The sequence below is a fragment of the Sardina pilchardus genome, chromosome 18 (assembly GCF_963854185.1).
Source record: "Sardina pilchardus chromosome 18, fSarPil1.1, whole genome shotgun sequence".
Taxonomy (NCBI): domain Eukaryota; kingdom Metazoa; phylum Chordata; class Actinopteri; order Clupeiformes; family Clupeidae; genus Sardina; species Sardina pilchardus.
In genome coordinates, this window is record NC_085011.1 from 5,026,991 (window position 1) to 5,046,374 (window position 19,384).

Consider the following 19,384-nt stretch of genomic DNA (forward strand, 5'->3'; position numbering starts at 1 on the left):
AATGATTCTATTTGTACAGTATGGCGGTGCTTAGGTACAAGCTGTGTATACCATGTGTGTTCGCCACACTCTACTTCCATTCAAGTGTCATGCTACAGTGTCTAGGTGCTGATATGACTGGTCATTCATCTCAATGAGGAGGAGGCTGGTCAGTGGCTTCATCACCGCTGGATAGATCTCTCTGATGTGAGAGGTGCCGCTCCTGGTGCCATAAGCCCATAAGCCCAGAGAGGCTGTATAGTTTACACTGCTTTCAGAACAGCTACGGGGCGCTGTGAGGCAAGCTGCTCTGAAATCACTGTTAACTAACGGACTTGGGTAAAACAGTTAATATGTATATATATATATCTGGCAAGATATAATGAAACAAAGACACAGCGACGAGAAATGTAACAATGTAGTCATAGATCATCATTCTTCGGGCAAGACATATATTTCCAATAACTGAATCGTTGCCAATCAACAGAGACGCAGCTACTCTTAACTTTTGTGTAAGTTGTGTACTATAGAATGAAATGAGGTCAAGGTGTATATTTGTGATGGATTTTACAATGGTGTTGAACACGATTCAGCCAATCATAATTAAGGACCTGAACTATCCTTACAGAACAGGTGATATTGATTTAGCATTTCTGTGCTTCAGCACCTCTTCTCAGTTGTGCTATGTGATGCTTTGGATACTTTTTGGTGACCCATGGCGCCCTCTAGGTCACAGGCTGGTATTACAGTTCTCTCAAAATTAGACAAGGTCACATTTCCAGACAGCACTGTTGTGCAACTATCACTGCAAATTGATACAGAAAGCAGCATTCTAAAGACTCTCTCTGCCAGTGACTATGTGGGTTACACAATAATACATTTATAAACCAAACACCAGCATGTATGACTGTGTTCACGAGCCATCAGTAACAGGTAGAAAGTCATGATTCTTAGGGCTGTGTCTCCCTCTAGAGGACAGACTACAGATTTGGCATTGTTTTGTTTTCAATCCTTTTAAAAAAGACAAACCAGGCCCCAGCCATGGTGCGACTGGCTGGGGCACCTGCACCACATACCGGCGACCCGGGTTCAATTCCTGTCACACTCTCTACTGTTCCGTCCAATTAAAAGGCATAAAAAGCCCCAAAAAATAATCTTTAAAAAAAACAAAAAAAAACCAGATTTAAACTTGACATGCAGGTGCAATCAGAATCCAGACACGTTCTCCTGCGTACGTGCTGGAGGCAGATCGCCGTGACGACGGCCTTGAGTCCACAAGGTACTCACGCTGCATCTCGGTGGTGCGGAGACCCCTCTTGAGGCGCTCCACCTCGCTCTTGAGGAAGCGGATGTGGCGCATCATGTTCTCGGGGGAGTCCACCTCCATGGAGATGTCCCGTGGCGACGGCGGAGCCGAGACCGGCTGGTCCAGCTTCTCCTGAAGAATCCTGTCAGGTCAGAGAGAGAGAGAGAGAGAGAGAGAGAGAGAGAGAGAGAGAGAGAGAGAGAGAGAGAGAGAGAGAGAGAGAGAGAGAGAGAGAGAGAGAGAGAGCACGGCAGAGACGGTTACCTGGCAACCAACTTGTACATCCAACGGATGGACTCTTGACATCACACAAATACTTTTACGTGTTGCCAAGGCTTCCATCCACTTCTGTGAACAACTTAACAGCTCACAGCCTCCAACTGCAGATAGGTGCAGGAGAGTGTATTAGGGATTACGGTACAGAATCCAAAACTAACTTTTGTCATCTAACTGCCAATGAATCGCTGAAAACATCATGGCGAGTAGCTAATTTTTCAATTTTTTTTTAAAGATTGGGGACGATGGGCTGCCATTGAAATTGTGCTCGTTTTACACACTGGTGGCGTTCTTCAGAGCAAGTGTCGTCCTCCTCTCCTCTGACCAAGGGCCATGTTTCAGACCTCTGCATGTCCTGAGGTGCATTCAAATTTAGCAATTTGGCAAACAGTGGCCAACGTTCGTATTGAACATGTTTTCTTTGAACAGTTCAATTTGAACGATTTGGTGCTAACATTCCATTCTCGCGGTAATTGCATGGTTACCTTCGCCAAACTCGCGTCCAGTTCGGCCGTATGTTCGCGGAGAACTAGCTCCTCAGACTGTTTGCGATTGTTTGTAAATGTTCACAGAAATCTCAAGGCTATTAGAGAAGTCTTTGCAAACGCTCCCCTATGTTTGCGCTGCTTTCACTCTTCCTACTAGCCTAGAAATCTAGACGCCCCTAGCGGCAGCAAATGTAATTTGGCTGGCGGGGCAGTCTAGGCACGATCCATTGAGGCAGGGAGCTGAGAACCCCCAGCACCAGCGGGCCAATCACAGGGCTTAACATAATGGTGACTGACATGCGACCAGAAGTTGCGACGGTAACGCATCCTGTTATTTGAAAACAAGAAGATGATTCGTTTAGCGTTATCCTATTGCGTGGAGAGGGAAGGTTACGCATCCTGCTGCTACTTGAAAACAAGAAGATGATTCGTTTAGCGTTATCCTATTGCGGGGAGGGAATTTGAAAGACAACTGTTTATCCCACCCCTCCGATTGAGCCCTGTCTACGGTGAGTGTCCAGACCCTACATCTTGATGTGGGTCTGGCTCGTCAGGCTATCTTCCTACAGCTTCATACATTGGGCATGTCGTGCTTTCATTTGTTTCATTTGACACGTTTCATGAACGTTATGTAAGAGTTATAGAGGCTGCTCTGCGCATCTCTAGAGATATCAACATGACACAAAATAATAGAATGATTCTGTGCCAGCATTCCAAACACACAGTGTTCTAACAAGGTGGGAGACGCTACGTTCCATTTTGAACATGCCAATGCAATGAAGAACTCAAGACTCTGGAACGTGTACAATTTCCACAATTGTACAATCATATTGCACAAAGCTTCTGCACAGAACCGCAGGCATGCACACACAGACACAGACACAGACACAGACACAGACACAGACACAGACACAGACACAGACACACCTCTTCTCTGCCTCCAGCTTGTCCATGCGCTTCCACAGTCTGTTGACCAGGGCTTCCTGCTCCTGCTCCAATGTGTTCTCCAGATCAATCTTCTCTCTCCGCAGCTACACACACACACACACACACACAAACACACCACTCAAATAACTGACTCACACACAGGTGCATGCAAACAGTTGACTCACACACATGTGCAAGTTAAATGTATCAACATAAACTACATGACTTGACAACAAAATAATGGCAACAGTCTCATAAAACGTCTACTTACTAACAATATTAGTGTGTGTATGTGTATGTGGTATAAGTATGTGTGTGTGTGGTGTGTGTGTGTGTACCATCCGGCCACTTGGTTGTGAACTACAGGATATGATGATAGAGGCCATTACCATTTCCAACATGTGTACAAGCTACTACAGGAAGTGACCTCAGGAGTACTTCCCCGAGAGTGAGTAACAGGATATGACTTAATGCAGGGTCAACCGCTTGTATGTAAACAAACAGGATAAAGCATAACACATTCTCACCTGGGGAACAATTTCTCCTATTTCCACGATTGTTGAGCAACAGGAAGTGGTGTAACGTGCATTTACCTGTTCACCTGAGTGAGCGGAACAGGAAGTGACGAGGAGTGTGTACCTGCTCGAGCGTGAGCTGCTTGGAGATGGTGTCGTTCTCCAGCTTCTTGATCTTCTTCATGAGCTTGTTCACCTGGAACTCCTGCTCCTGCTCCAGGTGCTGTTCCAGCTCCGCCTTCTCATGCTGGAGCTGAGGACACACACACAACACACAACACACACCACACACCACACACCACACACCACACACCACACACACACACAATATATAAATACACAAAGACACAGATGTGTGCACAAACATGGATAAACAGACACTTGCATGTATAGAAATATTGACTCACAGGAATATTAATGCATTCTATTCACGAGTAAATAGGGTCTCTCTTGCCGTTACACAGCAATGCAACTACCACCAAATAAAAAACAAGGAGTAGGACATCTGTTTACTTCTGAATTAAGCATTGCGCCCCAGCAACTTGTACACCCGCAAAAGCGAACATCCAGAATAAGAGTGTAGAGAATAGATACAGGTCCAACTGTCTGCAAGTAAAGCTCCTCCAGTATTGGCAGTTGAGCTCTGTTTGGTCTCTACTGTACTGCGGTGAGAACAGGGCGAATCATAGGGACATCTGCACCTCATAGAAACGCTCGGGTGTAGACAAACCAACAACGTTCTGTCCAGCTGTCGCTTTGGTTAAAACGCGGCAGCAAAATGTAATATAATGTCATGTAATGTAATGCAATGTAATGTAATGATCTTGGGACGACGCAGTAGTTCACATTACTACCAACACATCCACTGGGGTTCAATCCTCGTTGATGTTATGTCAGAAAGGGTTAACATGGGCTGTTTGTCCCTGCTTTGTGACCAACCTCTCCAAGTGTCCACCTGGATCAGTTTCAGTGCGAGTGTCATGCCATGGCTATCTAGTTAGCTAGCTGCTCTTGTGGTACTGATTGGTGCTTCTCTCCCAAATTGTGATTCTCAATTGAGATTAGGGTACTCAAATTTAATGACATTTAAAAAATATTTAAAGACAAAGGAAAATAATACCATTACTACGAGTAATGTCAATGTATTGCATGCAAAGCTTACAATACTACAATACTTCTTCCCACAACAATCTATAGTTGTGACCCAGATCCTAACTGAATTTCTTATATGGAAATAACTCATGCTGACTGGCTTGACTCGAATTCACAGAAGAGGGGTTGAACAGGGTTCAAATAACCCTGGGCCGACCGCAGTCTCCAGTTTACAAGTCTACCAGTGTAGTAATCACACTGGCTCCAGCAGGGTGGCAGTGGCATGGCGTGCAGAAATGCTTGGATAGAGCCAATAGGATCTCCTGCCATCTGTGTGGTCTCTGCTGCCAACATCCGTCCGGAATCTCATGTCAAGCTTATCCTGACCAGACAGACACGTTAACCATGTTACACTGACATGATCCAATGACCAATGCTATCTGAGCCCATCGTTCGACAAAATCCCTGATGGCATGATATTTTGGCAACACTTGCCTTTGAGAGAATGAAACCATTACCCAATGTCGGTTGTGTCAAGGAATTTCTAAATCCATATTATATATATTATAAAAATTAGCAGAGTAACTAAAACCTAAATTCTAATTCTAAATTGTATTTAGGTTTAACACCTGCGGCTCATTGTCAGCCACTCGATCTTGGCTGGGGTGAACAACGGGAAGCATCATCACCACAGGGACAACCCCTGAGGCACCTAACCCCTCACTGCTCCCCGAGCGCCGCTGTTGGGCAGGCAGCTCACTGCTCTGGGTTAGTGTGTGCTTCACCTCACTGTGTGTTCACTGCGTGCTGTGCGTGCTCACTAATTCACAAATTGGGATAAATGCAGAGACGTAATCAAAAAAGTAAATATACTTATACCACCAGCGCCATTCACCTGTGAGCCTGTCTGCTGTATTAGACTAGGCCACCCTGAGCAGGGCAAGTGACCGCTAAGTTGCCCCACTGCAAGGCAGGTGACAGAACCTGGTGGGGCTGCAGGCAGGAAGGTCAGCTCACAGCAGATTAAGCCTCAGTGGGACTGTGTGTGTGTGTGTGTGTGTGTGTGTGTGTGTGGCTCAGTGGCACGCCATGCTTTAATTGGCTGCCTGGTGGGTTGGAATCACAGATCGCTGAAACACAGACCTAATCTCAGGTCTGATATGTTAGCACGCCATATCCCCCCCCCGCCCACCACCACCACCACTCCCCCCCCCCCACCACCGCCACCGCCACCCCCCATCACCACATACTGGTGAAATCAAATCAGGTGGGAAGAAGTCAAGGAATCCTTCCTGCCATCTGTTACATCAACTGATTCTCTCTCTCTCTCTCTCTCTCTCTCTCAGGGTATCATGGTGTTGGTCATTGGTTGCACCGTCGTTACACGTAAACGTTTGCTGGTCTAACTCAAAAGACTGAAGAGAGCTCGTCTGCAGGAGGCCCATGATCTCTCCAGGTCACATTTACACATTTAAAGAAGAACGAAGAAATGAAATGCATCCCTATGCACAGCCTGCCTGTGCTTATTAACCTCATAGCTGAAGAAATCTTGCAAAATCAATGCAGAGGCCTCGGATGACAGGCAGGAAGTTCCGCTACTCCTGAGGTTACCGTGATAGGCCAGTGGCCTTGAGTCGTAATACCGCCCTCAGGTGTGGCAATAGACCTCTGAAGTTCGCCTACAAAGAGGATCCAAAGCTGCCATTGTTGCCCATATAAGGAGATCCGGGAGTTAATTGAAGCTAACTGCCTATGGCAAGTTGCATTGTAAGTTAGCTTTGGGGTAGCAAAGATCAAAGTGTGCCATCTTCACCTGCCGACGATCACAGTATCCACTAGACGGCAGTGGACAAAACTGTGTCGTGAAAAACGTCTGCATTTCCAATGTCATCATCCCCGCGAGAGTTTAACAGGTGCGATAATTGAAAATCCCCATGTTATTTTCCCATAGAAAAAATCTCAAGATACCGGATTTCCTTATTTGGGCAAAGATGGTGGCTTTTTTGTAGGCGAACATCAGAGGTCTATGAAGCCTGTGGAGGGCATGGGTCAGCCATGACCAATGACCATGAGCCAAGCCATGTTAGTCTTGCACTGCTCACCTGCTGGCCGCACACACTACTTCACCTGTCTCAGTCATAGACAAACCTAGTTCAAGCCCTACTTTGGTCTCTCTCTCCAATCCAATACTCTCTGCTGAAATTGGCTTCCATGCATAAATGTTGCCAAAGTTTTTTTTAAAAAAAAGAAAAAAGAGCGGAGCAGAGTACTCACTCAGTATATTAAATAAAAAACCCTAAGGCTAAAAATGAATTGGAATATTTAATAATAATTTAAAAAAAACATGCAGCCTAAGACAGTCAGGTGTAACCCCTCCTATTCTCTCCCTCTCTCTCAATCATTCCACACTGTGTTTGTCTCCTCTGCTTTCTTGCAGCCTCTCCTCTCCTCTCCCCCCTTCCCCTCTCCTCTCCTCTCCGTCGGGGTCTGACTCACTCCACTGTGTTCAGGTGCCAGCTGGCTCCCTTCCTGGCACTGCCACAGCAGACACGCTACTAGAGAGGCACACGGGTGGGCAGCGTCACACTGGCTAGCTGCAGTAGCAGCAGCAGCAGTAGCACTAGCAGTTTAACATGATCTGGATGCTGAATTAGATACCGGCGCTAACCCTGTCACATCAGCAAATCTGCACTCCACATAGCACCCGTTTGGAATGCCCTCTGTGGTTCTAGAACCCTGTGGCTCATTCTGGATTCACGTTCCGGTTCCCAGGGAGTCACCGCTACACACATTCACTGATGTGTGAGGTTTCTTTCTTTTGTGTGCTCTCAAACCACTGAGGCATGTTGCTGACTCACACAACACAAGGGGAGGCTCAGACCAGGTATGAGCAAATCTAAGTCGCCGTACCTACAGGGATTCAAATCCAACCAATCATACAGGCCATTACTTTTATTCAACCAATCAATCAACTAGCAGTCTTCAGATGACTAATAAAAACCCTCCAGCCATTGTTCACTTTGGATAGGGACCAAGCAACCTGATCAGAAGCCAGGGTATAACAGGAGAGAAAGCAGCCAATTCCATTCAGTTACTAATTATTTCCTCTAATTTCCTCTATGAACAGTCTTTTGTCTTTGGTCTAAAGATCTCCCGTCAAGTGATCATTTTCTTTGAACACTTACCTAGTCTCCGCCCTCACATCTTGACAAATTATTTCAGAAAGCTATGAAGGATCAGAACTCTCCTGGACTAGGCCTAGGTTATCAGCAAATAAACATTCCACAACCTACAAATCTTTCTTACGCACCATTGTCCTGCCTGTACTCAACTAAAAAGTGCAGTGAACTGTTCAGAGGATTTTTTTTAATGCAAATAATGTGACAAACTTATCTCCCAAACTTATCTCCGAGCTCTGTCTTGGTCTTTGGCTCTCACCTCTGGATAAATCGTTGGCACAAGTGTTCGGCTCGGGTTGACTGGATAAGACCGTGAGCATCAACCTCAGAGCCTTTGAAACATAAACCTGTCGCTGACAAACTATCTCTCAGCTCAGTTTTCCAACACAAGCCTTCCGACGCTGACCCACCTGCATAAGCTTCCGTGAGAGGTCATTGGTGAGGAACTCCTCTTCTTTCTCATAGTTGACAGCCAGAGTCTCCTTCTCCTTCTGCAGGGCCTGGATCTTCTTAAACAGCGTGTTAGAGATGAACTCTTCTTCTTGTTCTGCTCTGGCTTGCTACAGAGGAAAGAGAAAAAAAAAAACAAGAGGGCATGTTCAACATCTTTACAGTGGTGAAAGAAACAAGACATTCATGGAGTTCCTCACATCGCTGAAATTCTTTTAGACTTTGGCAAAAGTGGGAAGGGTTACTAGCCAGTATTTGCAAATGTTTCATCCAATCTCACTCTAACCAGACCTGGTTCAGGAGAACCTGGCTCCTGGTGGGTGGCCTTGAAGGCAATGCCAGACACACCACATCAAAATATAATCATGAACCAAATCAATCCAGAATCAAGAAATGTCCATATGGCAATCAATGCATCAAGCTTTATATAAAGAACAAGCCCATTTGTGACTGAACACATCTTTTGACAATAAACCTGTGATTACTATCCTTTCGGCCCATCGGATTCGCAGGAGCCGAGGTTACTTTTGGATGTTTGCAAGTGAACAAAACATGGGATGTTTTCACTGTAAGCATGAAAAGCTTCTTCCAACCAACTGACATGCAGGTACACTAAACAAGCCACTTGAACAGCATGTCCTACAGCTTTTGCTAGGGTTCGTGGGACAACCATAAAAACTTGAACAGAGGTTCATTGAAATGACTAATGCAGGCTCAAGTAAGTCAAAAGCTGCACCAACTACCCTTGTTCAAACTAAGAGTAATTTTCGTGCTATCTAGCTGATTATACCTGCATGAACCATACAATTAGCTAGTCAGATAGCTTACTAACACACAAGTTAAACAATCAGATGACTCGGTTGTCTTTGGAAGTCAAACAGCTTACCAATTGTTAAAGCATTCATATGCCACCTTGACCAATGATGATGCTGGTTGGTTAGACAACATGCATCAACAGCTGGCCCATTCATGTAAGCTAAAGGATACCGTTAACGTTTCACCTATACATCAGAAAAGACACCAAGAAAGGACAGCTGTCTCACCCTGTGTGCACTGCACACCTAAATTAACGTTAGATTCTGTGGTGGCCGCGATGCTAAAGTTGTTAGCGAGTTAGCTTACTAGGCCACACTGAGAATGATGAAGGTGGATGAGAAAGAGTGCAAGTCCATGCGGGCTAGCGTACTTTAGTAGAAAGAACACTGTCCGTAACGTAATGGTGCGTTACACAATACCACTGGTGTTTTTAACAGCGTGATTGTAACATAACATTAGCTGGCAGGTGAAGATGGCTAATCTGATTCAGCATAACAAAACATGCTAGCTCGCTAGCTCCCAGCTATGCCTCTTACCTGGCTATAGCTCACGAAATACTGCTAGCCACCTAGCTAGCTAAGCTCAAGTGAATTTCAGACTGCCTACGATGGCCACAGGCTATCATTAGCTTATTTCCTTGGCTCACACCAACCTAGCAAACTAATTTGGGTTACAGGCATGTGCTGACATTAAAAACGGACATGCAACAAGCCTGTCTTCCAACGCTGACTGGATACTTACAATGGTAACGCTAGCCTTTCGCAAGTCTCGATTCTCCTCTTGCAGTGATTTGCATTTGAGTTTGAACGTTTCCAGCTCGATTTTCAGCACTTTGTTCTCTTGCTGTAGCGAGGCCAGGCGGTTCGTCAGCTCTTCCAGGCGAAACTGGGATATCAGTATTCCCGGCTTGCTGGATGTCGAGGCGGTAGAGGACATAGGGGTAGCAGAACTGCTCCCGGCTCCATCAGTATCGCTCTCGCTGTCCGCCATCACCGTATTGTGCGAGACTAGACGGGCAGGCCAAGCAACTGAACGGCAGCTAGACTGGCGTTGGGTTTGGGGATACGCCGGGGAATACCAACTACAGTGACCGCACTTGCAGGAACTACTATCGTGTTACGAGGATAGTGCCACCACGCGGTAAGGATAGTTACATGCACAAAGGCTGTTTAGGGTGGGGCGGCAACCTGTGCACGACTCGTGTCGAATGCATATTTGAAAAGACTATGCGTAGGCTACATTTAGTTTGAAAGAGTTTCACCAAAGTCTTTTTAAAACTCATATATAAGTGTCTCTGGTTTCACTCACATTTCAATAGATATTAGATGGATAATGAAGAACACATAACTTATTTTGATGGCATTCAAAGATGTTCATAACTTAAAAAACATCCAAATCTGGGTGAGCGTGCTGCCCTGGGCCAGAGACTATCTCTTTTCATGTAGAGTGGAATAGACTATCAGAAGTAGCCTCCATTGAGCTACTTTGTTGCAGCCTCTGACTGTGAAAAGCTGGCCAAAACTTGCCATTTGTATCCTCCAAGCTATCTAGATCTGATGGCACCTTCTGGGTAGACGAATGCTGTTGAACTGTTGTTGAACTGGATGCATGTCTACATTTTAACCAACAAACCAGATTTTCTGTCAGAAAGAAATAGCAACATAGCCTACCCAGAGTCATATACCATGAAGTTTAAGTTTATGTTTAAGTGTAGGCCTAAGTTAACCCATGTTCATGATATTTGGCAGATGCTTTTGAAAACCAGGCTTATAGGTTTTGTCCAAAGCTAGGCCTACTGAATAGAAATAAATTATTAGTTAAAAAATATTGGTTTCAAACAGTCAAAAAGCCAGCATGAACATATAATCATTATTATTAATAACAACAATACACAATACTACTACTACTACTACTATTCATAAAAATAGAATAATATCAAATATCAACAATGAGAAAGCAATAGGCCTATATGTGCTCCGTCACAATTGGAGAGACTGGGGTGGGTTCAAACCATAATAACGTGATTTTAATTTAAATGGAACACTGTAGCTATGCAGTGCTCCAAATGATTAAACAGTTCTTCTGTGTTCAACTACATATGTGGTGAGCTGCAAATAACCAAGAGTAGCCTAGATAAATCCCTGGCATGCTCAGTAGGCCTATCAATCAGTTGATTGGAGATTTATGCCGTAGTTTTGTTGTGTGAGAACAGCTGTGTAATAGATATAACCATTACGGAAAACAGAACACATCCTAGATTTGCAAAATCAATGCATTTTTTATTCATTTTTTTAATGTTGGATTTTTTTTAAAGACGTCTGAGACATTGTGATGGCGTCATTGCTGCTAGCTTCTAAAAGAGAAGACCTTCAATAACCAAAGTGCTGAAATAGAGACATTAAAATGGCTTCACTCAGTAAGAATTGTATACACCAAAAATGCTGCTTGGGTGGAAACAAACATTAAATAAAATCAACAGAATATTTGGGACCTTACTAAAAGTCCCTCCTACCCTCTCCCCAAGACAGACGTTCTCATGGGGATGCAAAAAGTAACATTCTAGAAGATGATTCCTCATCATGATGACTCTTCTGCAAAACAATCTCAAGTCTATGGAGTCGGTCGGCACACTAGAGGCTGAATCTTCACACCTTACACACAACAGATTCGACTAAACGGGCTAGGAAAATAAATTCAAAGAAGAAAAACTCTAGATGCAAAAATAAAATTCTAAGCTATCAATCAAACCAATGCCAACACTGCAATATATAGATTCTAAAAAGATGTCACACATTGTAAAGTTAAACAAGTTGATTTAAGCTTAAATAATTATTATGACCATCCAGTGTTTTTTTTTTCATATATCATACACACAATATGTTATGAGCAACAATAATCCGTGAAGGTCAAATGTGAAACTCTTATTTCAGTTCGGAAGAAATATTTCAACAAACCCCTGGCAAAAATGCCTTTCCCTTTCTGAAATCACAGCAGCCTTAAAAGAAGAAACAAACAAAAGAAAAACCAATGGATACACTCATATGATTACAAATTGCCTTAAAACGTACAGAGACCTCTACTTCCTATAGCCGTTTACACAGGACACGTTACTAATTTTTAACAGCGAGCCAGTCTACCAGCATATACATTCACATATCCTCTCGTCCTTAGCACTCAAGCTGACACCTGAAGCTATGCCCTTCAAACTGAAGAGGAAAACACACAGTGGGTTAATCCTCAGGGGAGCGTCCAAACAAAGGTACCATATACCTTCACATTCTCTATGTGACATTTTTCGGAATATAAAACTTGTGAGAAACATTAAGGACTGTAGAAGCTGAAAGGGAAATGTTATTTCTGGTCTGGTTTAAATATAGTGTTTGCAAACTTAGAAAAATGTACTTAAAATAACGTGAGTAGCATGCGTCAAAATATTAGTACTCTAAATCTTTGTTTCACAGAATTAGATGAGCACACCCATTCTGGGAAGTCCAGAATCAGCAGAAGTTTCAAGGAAATGACTTCAGTTAAAATCGAACCACTGTTTTTCAATTTACAAATATTTTAGCGATAATAATTAGTTATACAAGAGCATGTGAACTTACACTTAAACCTTCCTTTGGAGTGGTACTGTTTCAATAACGTTGAAAGCACTTAAAAAGTTCTTGTGACTTTGTGCCTTCTGAACCTTGAATGCTTATTTTTCATAATTTTACACAATGTAATTTATGTACAGTAAAATTATTATCAATTTGTCTTTAAAACAAACAAAAAAATTAAGTTAAGCTAAATAAAAAAAGTCGCAATTTACATCCTGACGTTGTGGGTCCAAGATAAGCTGTAAGGCCTGTGAGGGAAGGAGCTTCTTTAGAGTTCATATCGTTTGACTTGTTTGTGTGTGTGTTTTTTCTTTTTAACAAAATCGTTTGTGCCTTCTTTGGTCACATGGAATTGAGTGTTAAGTTGCTGTGGAGGCTGGGAGTCCGTTCCCATTGCTTCTGAAGATCCCCCTTCAGTGTCCTCCTCTGATGCCACTGGCAACCCATCTCAAGCCGTACTACATGTCCCGATAGAGCCAGGAAGAAGAGCCGGCCGAGTCCCTCCGATGAGAAAAAGTAGTGCCCTAGAGGTTCTCCCCTGGACAGGAAGTGGTGCCCTGTACTGCAGGTCCCTCAGTAGACAGGAAATAGAACCTTATGGACTCCTCTATAGAGAGGAAGTAGTACCTTCTGTGACAGGATATAAGTCCGTAGAGGTCCCGCAACAGACAGGAAATGGTTGCCTTTCGGCCCCCCCGGGGCAGCTGGGAAACCGCCACAGGCGTCCCGCTCTGCAGGATGAAGTGAGAGTTGCCATGCTCATGCGAAGAAATCAAACGGTACAAGTCCTTGCTCTCTCAACAAACACTGTGTGTGTGTGTGTGTGTGTGTGTGTGTGTGTGTGTGTGTGTGTGTGTCTGTCCTTGCTCTCTCAACAAACACCATGCCTTTACACATGGAAGCTGCAGAAGTGTTTTTATTGGCCAAAGTCGTCCGCTCCTCTGGATTACGCAGTCGTGACGCTGCCCTCAAGGAACAGATCCGATGAATCCTGCAAGTCTGAAAATGTGAAAGGACGTGTAAGTGAGATGACCCTAAATGGCATTCGCAAATATTTGATTACAAATGACTGAATATTAAAATAAAATAAATGTTTTACATAAAAATAATACAGTACTATATTTCTAACATATACATTGCCTTTGGTTAAGAAGCTATAGTTAGAATAATGGACGCTTGTGAATCAATATCAGTAGTTATAATCCATTTTATCATTTAAAAGATTCAGCATCTCTACTGTACCTGCTGGTGCAGAGATGCACTTATGAGTATGCCTTCTTCTCCCCAGATCTCCTCTCCTCCTTTTTTCTGGACTTGGACACCTCCCCCTGCACGTGCACACACACACACACGCACGCACACACGCACAAAGCACGCACGCACACACGCGCGCACACACACACGCGCGCACACACACACACACACACACACACACACACACACACACACACGCGCGTTAGGTTGCATTACATGAGTGTATGCTGTCAGTATAGTGGCGATAAGGATCGGAAGAGTAACCTAAGGAAGCAACACACAAAGTTAATAAATGCAGAGTCAAACACTCCAAGCCAACAGACACTACACTCCAATCAACCACAATCTCTAAAAGGTTCACTTAGTATCAAGCACAGGTAACAGCATCTGTCAATCAAAGAAAGATGTCAACAAAGGCCCAAGTCAAAGCACTGAGGTTGAGTGAACTCTACAAGTCAATAACAAGGCCATGAAATGTGTTGAGCAATGGCATAAATTTCATTCATAAGGTTCAAAATAAGCCGACATGACCCCGGAATAGAACATTCATCAGCATTATTCACTTAAGCAGTTGATTGCATTCAGCATGCATACCACACATACATAATATAGATATTATGATCATAAGTGATCATGGACAATTGGTCAGAGATGTTAGACCAATGATCAATCCCAGTGACGCAACAATCTGAGGGAAAGTAGACTGTTAATCAGCACTCACACATTAACCCATCACCCCAGAGAAGATTGAAAGTGCAGAATTTTAGCAAGCCAAGCATCACACAAACAAAGAGGAGCCAGGCTTCCACTTGTCCGCAGAAGTGTGCTTAAAGTGCGGAGTACAGAGTATGATTTGCGCAAACTGTCGAAGCTAAATAGTAATCACTGTTCTAATTTACTCTGCAAGTAAATTTGTGTGCTAAACATTGTTTGTTTTTTCTTTAGAGATAATTACATTCTTTACAAAATAAATGTGCTGATGAAAACATGCTCAAAGTTGAGTTCTACTTTCGTAATTCTTGGCACAGACTTTGCAAAAGATTACAGTAAATTCGTGTCACAAACACAAACCTGTGGCAAAGTTTTGCCAGTATGAAATTACAATAGGATTTATTTATTTTTTGCAGACCTGAATTTTGTTGCAAACTCTGAATAGAATAGTCAGTAGTGACTTACAATCGCAATACAATTAGCGTTTTGCTTTTACAGTTAGCAGCATGACCATACTCTGCGCTGCTTTGTATTTAAGGCACTGATGACTCCAGCTCCCTACTCATCCCACTCCTCCAGGGCTAACCTCAAGGGGGGTGCCCCCCTGCACGTCCCCCTCTATAAGGGACCCGTGGTAGGGGTCGAGGTTGATGTCGTCCCCCTCCCCTCCCTGGTCCTCTGGGGTAGGGGCGTCCACGCGCCGAATCACCTTCCTGATGATCTGCAGGGTCATGCAAGGGTCAGAGGTCAAGAGCTAGTGTCACGGGCCACAACGAAGACATGGGAGAAGATATAGATAGATCGATAGATATACAGATAGATAGATATACAGATAGATAGATAGATAGATAGATAGATAGATAGATACAGTAGATAGATAGATAGATAGATAGATAGATAGGTATACAGTAGATAGATAGATAGATAGATAGATACAGTAGATAGATCAATAGATAGATAGAGTAGATAGATAGATAGATAGATACAGTAGATAGATAGGTATACAGATAGATAGATAGATAGATAGATAGATAGGTTATCGTATACAGTTACATAGATAGAGTAGATAGATAGATAGATACAGTAGATAGATAGGTAAACAGATAGGTATACGTAGATAGATAGATAGACAGAGTGATTGATGAATTTGTAGCGAGAGAAAGAGAATGACAGGGATGATGAATTACTTTGCGAGTAATGATGTTCCCGTCCTCATCAATAAACTGCTCCTCTGACACTGATTCCCCAGGAATGTTTTTCGCATCCTCACCCTGAAGTCAAGGGGTTATAAAGACATTGTATACTCCAACAAAAACACACACACACACACACACAGGCCTACACACAGGACGCACACTGCAATAAACAGACACACACATAAACAAAGCTTCTGAATACTCTATGCCTGTAAGCAAAGGGATTAGTTTATTTGGTGTAGTTGTAAGCTCAGAGTACAATAGCTTGGTTAGTACCTATCTACCACCACCACCACAAACCACAAACCACAAACCAGCAGGAAAACTTGGACAGCAGAAGAATCACATTAGAAGTGTCATGTTTTGAAACAGTGCTTTTCAATGCTGCGTTGAAGGAACATGGCCACTACAGGGGACAAAACAAGTAACAGCACACAGCTGTATAACAGTAGCCACATCTGAGGTGCATTCAAATTTGGCAAACGGTGTCGAAAGTTCGTGGCAAATAAGTTTTCTTTGAACAGTTAAATTTGAATGGTTTGGTGTTAACATTCCATTCTAACAGTAGCCTAATTGCACTAACGTACAGTTCCACTGTATGTTCGGGAAGAACTACCTCTCCAGACTGTTTGCGATTGGTCGCAAATGTTCGCCGAAAACTCAAGGCGGAAAACTGTTTGTAAACGTTCGCCTGCTGTATGTTTGCAAATTTGAATGCATCTCTGGTAAGAAATCAGGTTCGCCACTTAAAAGATAAATAAATTAATCAATTGTTTCTCAAAAAGTCTTTAGGATGAATTATAGAACAGAACTCATAATGAACTGTGTGTCTTGTCCACGTGCTGGGCATCCTTCTTAGCAGGCAACAATCATGTCTTTACCCACTACCATCGTAATGACAGGGATCTGACCCACAGAATTAAAAACAGTAGAATAGACAAATCTACTATTCAAACACATGTAGAGAAAATTAAAAAACTATATTTTAACATCCGTTCTACTCTTCAGATGTCTATGAATCAGACAATCACAGACAGCAACTGAGTGAAGGTCTGCATCAGCTCCACAGCAGAGGTGAGTTCAAAGTTCAAGCAGATTCTGTGAATTTTCACTTTGAACAAAAGTGTCTGCCAAATGCCATAGCCGCAACCATAAAGGCTAATAGGAATCATTCAATTAAAACTCTTTGTCCTGCATCCATGTTTGTTGGCCAAGAACTACCTTCTCAGAGCAGTAGTGTGTGCTCACAAACACTGGCAGCAAACTTAAAGGAGACTTTAAAAAAAAGTTTTGCTTGAACACTTTTGAACACACCTCTTACCAGGACCAGATCCGTCTGATCAGCCTGTCAGCTCAGCTGCGGTGTGTCGGAGAGAGAGCACCATGGAGACAAAAGATTATAGATTACAGATTACCGATTACCGACAACTATCTCAAGAACAAATCATCAAGAGGTTAGCAGATGTGACGTGAGAGGCGACTTTTGAGATTAGGAGACAAACGGTGAGAGTGAGAGTGAAAGCGCTGTCAGACAAAACAGGAGACCATCCTGCAGCACCCCCTGACCCGGTTCTGGCCCGGCCTGGAACCGCTCCGAACCCGCCCCGGAACCGCTCCGGACCCGTCCCGGATCCGGCCATCAGCAGATAGATAAAAAAAACCCATCGGCACACGCTGAGCCAGAAGCTGATAGCAGCAGAGCAAAGCGGACACCACAACAACAAACAGCCCCTCGTTCAGAACCACCACCCTCCTCCCATGCCCCACCAAGACCCCTGGGGTTCTGGACCCGGATCTCTGCTGGATCCAGTCCGGTACCTTTAGAATGAGGCGTCTGCGGAACACCCTGGTGGTGACCGTGTGCTCCTCGTCCGAGCCCGAGTCCGTAGCACTCAGCTGATAACAGATGCACTTGTTAGGGGAAAACTGATGAGTCACTCATTTCCTGCCCCTTTTCTGACTGGGTTAGAGCTGCTGAGTCATTATACATGATGCACGACATTGTCGGTATTTTACTTTTGACGTAATAATTCATAAATCAAATCAAATCAAATCAAACCCCAACACTCTTCAACTTCATCTGCTAAAATCAGGCCACCCTAAACCTTCAGCACTTGGCCAGAGTACAGCAGAGAAAAAGCCTTTTTATGTACTGCCAAGCACTTAATCAGATGGCACATTGATTCCTCTGAACTAAAGTTAGGTGACCAATGTAGGTCCCTTTCACCCCTACATTTAGGTTTTAGCTTTTAGCTTTAGTTTGACAGAAAATATTCACACACAGTGAAAGATGTTTTATAAATGTTTAAAAACTACATATAAATGTGTAGATGTTTGATCACTTCACACTGTAGCAACAGGAAGTATGCACTTCCATACAGCAGTTATTTTCTGTGATCCAATTACTTATTGCACACTGTAGAATACACAGGTTACTCTACAACAGGTAATGACATCTGCTATCTTAACTATTAGCTAACTCTGACTTCGCTGTGTCTCCCTGCTGCCTTTACGTATCCAGTTCTTGAGTAATAATTAGTTGTAAGTGTAGATAATTTGTCCTCCAACTGGTTCAAGAGCCACTTCTTTCCCCCATAGATAGTAAAACAAACAAACAAAAAAAAATATGGTATTCAGAATAGGCGATAAGAAGGTTGTCATTTGCTCCCTCAACCTAACAAAATCATATTTTTCGGAGCCTGGATGTGACCTTTGACTATATCATCTAGCTGCACAGCTACACTAATTACTCTGTTAGAATGAATCTATTTTACCCTCACTAAAACAAAGGTGATGGTGACAAGGTTTACACAGGCTATGAAAATCATCTTGCTGCACTGGTAAACATTTTTGGACAAAAAAAGCTGTTGGGCCCGTAATATCAGACTTAATAACCGAATAATAGGAATTTGCAGAACTCTAACTCGAGTGAGCACAACTTGGCCTGCCAACTTGTCCCTAGCAACAAGTAAATGTGATTTAATTGATCTTGATGACCTGAGCTAACATTTTGAGCCGTAATCACCTAGATAAGATGGAAGCTGAATCTGAGTCCCGTGAGTGGTGTGTGTGTGTGTGTGGGCTGTAGTATGTTCTGAGTGGTGTGTGTGTGGGCTGTAGTACGTTATAAAGAGTGGTGTGTGTGTGTGGGCTGTAGTGCGTTCAGAGTGGTGTGTGTGTGTGTGGGCTGTGGTGCGTTCTGAGTGGTGTGTGTGTGTGGGCTGTCGTGCGTTCAGAGTGGTGTGTGTGTGTGCTGTGGTGCGTTCTGAGTGGTGTGTGTGTGTGTGGGCTGTAGTGCGTTCTGAGTGGTGTGTGTGTGTGGGCTGTAGTACGTTATAAAGAGTGGTGTGTGTGTGTGGGCTGTAGTACGTTATAAAGAGTGGTGTGTGTGTGTGGGCTGTAGTGCGTTCGGAGTGGTGTGTGTGTGTGTGGGCTGTCGTGCGTTATGAGTGGTGTGTGTGTGTGTGGGCTGTAGTGCGTTCTGAGTGGTGTGTGTGTGGGCTGTAGTGCGTTATAAAGAGTGGTGTGTGTGTGTGGGCTGTCGTGCGTTCTGAGTGGTGTGTGTGTGTGGGCTGTAGTGCGTTCGGAGTGGTGTG

At 43.6% G+C, this 19,384-nt stretch overlaps 2 protein-coding genes across 2 annotated transcripts in view; both read right to left on the reverse strand.

Moving 5' to 3' along the window:
* Positions 1–10,131, reverse strand: part of ccdc6a (coiled-coil domain containing 6a) — a 22,872-nt gene extending 12,741 nt beyond the window's left edge. Inside the window, exons 1-5 of the mRNA XM_062519660.1 lie at positions 9,770–10,131; positions 8,173–8,322; positions 3,616–3,744; positions 2,977–3,080; positions 1,267–1,427 (exon numbers count right to left, since the gene is read on the reverse strand). Of these exons, the coding sequence (XP_062375644.1) occupies positions 1,267–1,427; positions 2,977–3,080; positions 3,616–3,744; positions 8,173–8,322; positions 9,770–10,018 (793 nt within the window). The 5' untranslated portion in view covers positions 10,019–10,131. The remainder of the gene's footprint in view (positions 1–1,266; positions 1,428–2,976; positions 3,081–3,615; positions 3,745–8,172; positions 8,323–9,769) is intronic.
* A 1,151-nt stretch (positions 10,132–11,282) lies between these two features.
* Positions 11,283–19,384, reverse strand: part of ank3a (ankyrin 3a) — a 111,805-nt gene continuing 103,703 nt past the window's right edge. Inside the window, exons 39-43 of the mRNA XM_062520320.1 lie at positions 17,607–17,684; positions 15,780–15,863; positions 15,179–15,313; positions 13,870–13,955; positions 11,283–13,626 (exon numbers count right to left, since the gene is read on the reverse strand). Of these exons, the coding sequence (XP_062376304.1) occupies positions 13,890–13,955; positions 15,179–15,313; positions 15,780–15,863; positions 17,607–17,684 (363 nt within the window). The 3' untranslated portion in view covers positions 11,283–13,626; positions 13,870–13,889. The remainder of the gene's footprint in view (positions 13,627–13,869; positions 13,956–15,178; positions 15,314–15,779; positions 15,864–17,606; positions 17,685–19,384) is intronic.